Raw genomic sequence first — 3,991 nt, forward strand, 5'->3', positions numbered from 1 at the left:
AACTCCAGGGCACCCAAGGGACAGTGGGGGGATCAAAGCTCGAAGCAGAACGGTACGTAGGTTGGGGCCGCCGAGGCAGGTGTGTGCCAGGGAGTGTTCGCACGGACAGCTCCCCAGGCACGCGCAGCAGAGCCTCGCAAGGTCGAGATACCTTAAAGGCACCTGCGCCCATGAACTTTCTTTTGCCTCGGTGCACTGTGCACGATCAAAGAGAATAATATGGAGGGCATCCGGTGCAGTCGCGAATGCGTCATGACAAATGTAGCTCGCGTCGCCTGGCGTGTGCAGTAATATCAGAGTTGGTTGTGTGAACTTTATGCATAATACGTTTTGTTACGGTACCTTAACGCAAGGGGTCTAGAGGACGGTGTTGGTACATTTTTTCGTACCACCCTAATCCTATACCCCCCACTACAAACACACACACATACCCCCCCCTTTTTTTTTATGTATACATACAATTCCTTGCCATGACGGATCATAGCCTCCTTTACTTTTGAACAATAGAGGAGGCTATGGACGGATTGAACAGTTCAAGTTGTCAACTTGTCAATAACTGTCATAGGAATTGCTGTAATAAACACAATTCCACGATCGGATTGTTTACTCTCATTTTTTGTTGTAACACTGAGGACTACATAGAACTTTATTTTGTATATGTGAAAGAAGCATGTGGATATCACGAGCTTAACCCAATGTGCGATACACAGACAAAGCAGCTGCTACAACATGAACTGCATTGAGGGCCACACAACACATACGTAATTAAAGGTGCAAAATATAGGGGGAAGCTTCAAAATACGCTCTGTAGCACTGCAAAGTGTAACATAGATTGTATGTGTACAATAAATGTTCAAAAATACAATGCATCAATGTCCCATTTGCCTTCAAGTTTATTATCAAGTTCAAGTTTACTGAAGTTTATTATGAGCATATGTACAACAGGAATCTACTGACACACCCACAGTCAAGATGGCTGTTCGAGGTGTGCTGGCTGCCTCAGTGTAAGAAAAAGAAATTGGGTGAATGTCAACACCAGTGCCACTGCTTCTTGCCTCTGACCTGCACGTGCCTCCACGGCATCTTTGTGCACAAGTGTGCTGGCGTGGCGAGGCGTAGGAGTCATCCGAGAGAAAGAGTATCGTTTACATGGAGAAGTGGCTGTTCACATTGCCTGCCGCTTTCCCTCAAATGTTTCCTTGGCGACTAGGGTGACACACCCGCAGTCAAGGTGGCTGTTCGAGGTGTGCTGGCTGCCTAAACGAAAGAAATTAGATGAATGTCGATACCAGTGCTATTGCTTCTTACCTGCATTTGCCTCCACGGCCTCTTGGCTTGCGGAGTCTGTATGAGGGAGCTGCTGTGACTAGGCGTAGGCATTGTCTAAGCAAAAAGAAAAGGCCATTCAAATGGGAAATTATTGAAATCAATGCAGTTATGTCTGCTTCTTGCACTCTTCTTGCCCAAAAATTTTCAAACATAGTGTCCAGTACACACCAGGACTTTGACTGCTTCTGCTTTTTACCTGCAGGTGTTGCTGCGAGATCCTTAATATGGCTGCGTGCAGCATTGTAACACTTGGTGGAGGCATTTGAAGTGGTAGCCAAAAATATAAAGAATCATCCTTGTCTGCAAGAATGCTTTCAATTTCTAAATGCAGTGGTAACTATCACTATTAGTGCAAGGCCCCCCACATCTATGCGGCAAGTTCCATAGCTCGAAACTGAATTTTTCCTTTAGTGTTTCACAAGGCGTCTGATATGTCCACATTAGACGTGATGTGTTTGTTTTTATTTATCCCAGTGTGGAGAGAGCATCATTAAATTGTTTTTTTATTTTTGCTTGTCTTGTTTTTTGGTTTATTTCTGAATTTATCAAGCACCAGTCTCATGATGCTAAAATGACTTATGTAATGGCAATCAGCTCTTGTTTTGCAGAAAAACAACGCATTTCCTGACCCATTGTTTGACATCCCCTCACTCGCATAATTTTGCAGAGAATTCTACCTATATTGACTTGCTTGACCTCCACTAAAGAGTCTTGCATTTTCAAATACGACTCTTTCCTTAAAATCATTCGACACTTCTCATAATTTCTGTACCTTGGGCTTCGATACTCTGCATTCACCATTTTTGCTTGTTTCTGACTAAAAATGTCTTTTTTTAATTTAGAGCTTAAATTTTACCTTTGGAACACACGGAAGGGCTTGCCATTGCATATCTGCATAAAAGGGAAACATGTTTCATTAAACATTTGCAAAATCCAATTGAAGATTGATGAATGCAGCTTGCAGTGTGATATGACTGAATGAGCCATAAAAGTAACTCATCTCACTCGGTAAATTAAAGCACATATTAGTGTGATGTGCAAGATACGTTACACTAACGTGGTGGGTTCTCTTGCTTATACAGCAAAATAATCGGTGCGCGAGAAAAAAATTATTTTTGCATACCCCTTGTACACACTGATTTAAGGAGAATGAGCTGTAGCTGTCCACATGATCTTCTTATTTTACCTGCGAGTATGGTCAACAAAAATGTGTCCCAGCTGCTTAGTGGTACTCGGAATTATGTCAGTATTGCATATGTGCCTGTTGTAAATAATTGTAAACTGGAAATAATTGAATTTTGAAAATGCTCGCAGGGATCTGATGTGCATATCTTCAGTTTATGGATACATGTAAAAGACTCAGCATCAAGTGCAAGTGAACGTTCCCGCAGGCCCGGAGTCAATCATGCAAATAGATTCGCTGCACAAATTTGTGACCAGAAAAGATATTCCACATGAAATGGCATGCAAGGAAGTGCTGAAAATATTGCACAGTTAATAAAACGCCTACGCTATTAATATGTGGGTTGATGAACTCGTTATGCAAAACGGAGGTGAGGCGTGCAAACAGGACACAAGAGCAGAGTATTTACAAGCAAACAACACGAGCGCCGCCCACTTCTCTACTCTTGTGTCCTGTCTGCACGCCTCACCTCTGTTTTGCATAATGAATCCTTACCAAGTAGCTGAGCTTTCTGCCGTTCTAAGTCTCGATGCACTCGATTTAGTCCGCATTAGGCACTCGCCTCTTGATTACTTCGTGGCACAGAAATACTCGGCATCAGGCTGTTTGTCTGCTGTGGCCTTTGTAGAAGCATGATTGTTCGAAGTGCAACAATTAAACAGATTCTTTGAGTTGCTTGCGGCTTTGCCAGTACAATTCCGGTGCGCTGGTCCGCCTGTCCAGCAATTTCCTACTGAAGGGAAACCTGCAAATAAAAACACCGCTCCGCATGCAGAAAAAGCTCTACTGTGACGCTTCTCAAACGATTGTGATGGACCACAAGAGCTGCCTACTCGCGTGATATTCTCAACAAGGAGATACATTTGTTTACTTACATGTGAAGGTATATGCCAGAGCACTTCGGGGCTTCGGTGGCACACAAGGCACGAGTGTGTGTGCCATACCGTCCGATGTCGACGCGCGATCGCATGTCAAACCTAAACTGTACGAAACTACTACGCATCCAAAAAACAGATTCGAAACCGAAATTCGCGTCATCCTTTATTGCAAGAATGCGTACATCGTGATTTACATAAGTCGCGGACTTAGCGATCGCTTTCTGTAAACTTAATATTAACGTACCACCTTCATGAAGCCATCAGGTATGCGTTTTTAGATGAGAAAGCATAAGGTGACCTGTACTTTCTTTCAGCTCTCTCAATAGTAATTGCGCTGGCCACATTGACCAGTAGCAACAGGGCGGCGCCCTAGAGGTTCCCACTTTTCCGGCCCAGCTTTTCCTCTAGAGTTGTTCTACTAACTCTATGGGGGCAGGGCACGGGTAGGGCCTCTCCTCAGTTTCCTTTCTTCATGTGCGCCGCCTTTTCCCCTCACACCAAATCTGGTTCCGTCATTTCCGGTTTAAAAATTTCCGGTTCCGGCGTTTCCGCTTCCTGGAGTTGCGCAGCGGGAATTTCCGCTTTGACGGCTGTTAGACGA

At 44.0% G+C, this 3,991-nt stretch overlaps 1 protein-coding gene across 4 annotated transcripts; it reads right to left on the bottom strand.

The window, feature by feature from the left end:
• Positions 1 to 875: 875 nt before the first annotated feature.
• Positions 876 to 3,637, bottom strand: LOC142587145 (uncharacterized). 4 transcript variants are annotated; one of them, XR_012829374.1, is made up of 4 exons: positions 3,008 to 3,141; positions 2,186 to 2,220; positions 1,309 to 1,383; positions 876 to 1,257 (listed from the first exon to the last, which is right to left on the bottom strand). XR_012829374.1 is itself a non-coding variant. In XM_075698035.1 (4 exons), the coding sequence occupies exons 1-4, from the start codon at positions 3,548 to 3,550 to the stop codon at positions 1,207 to 1,209; spliced, it is 324 nt and encodes a 107-aa protein (XP_075554150.1). In that variant the 5' UTR covers positions 3,551 to 3,637; the 3' UTR covers positions 876 to 1,206. The 4 variants fall into 4 exon arrangements, 1 of the variants encoding a protein (XP_075554150.1); XM_075698035.1 differs by lacking the exon at positions 3,008 to 3,141 and adding an exon at positions 3,388 to 3,637; XR_012829375.1 differs by lacking the exons at positions 2,186 to 2,220; positions 3,008 to 3,141 and adding an exon at positions 3,388 to 3,637.
• Positions 3,638 to 3,991: the final 354 nt, after the last annotated feature.

The sequence above is a fragment of the Dermacentor variabilis genome, chromosome 1, assembly GCF_050947875.1.
Source record: "Dermacentor variabilis isolate Ectoservices chromosome 1, ASM5094787v1, whole genome shotgun sequence".
NCBI classification, from domain to species: Eukaryota; Metazoa; Arthropoda; class Arachnida; order Ixodida; family Ixodidae; genus Dermacentor; species Dermacentor variabilis.

Coding starts and splice junctions, on each gene's coding strand:
- LOC142587145 (XM_075698035.1), bottom strand. CDS start 3,550: ATGACGCGAATTTCGGTTTCGAATCTGTTTTTTGGATGCGTAGTAGTT. Junction 2,221..3,387: donor TCTGGCATATACCTTCACAT/GTAAGTAAACAA, acceptor CCTTTTATGCAG/ATATGCAATGGCAAGCCCTT. Junction 1,258..1,308: donor GGCCGTGGAGGCAAATGCAG/GTAAGAAGCAAT, acceptor TCTTTCGTTTAG/GCAGCCAGCACACCTCGAAC.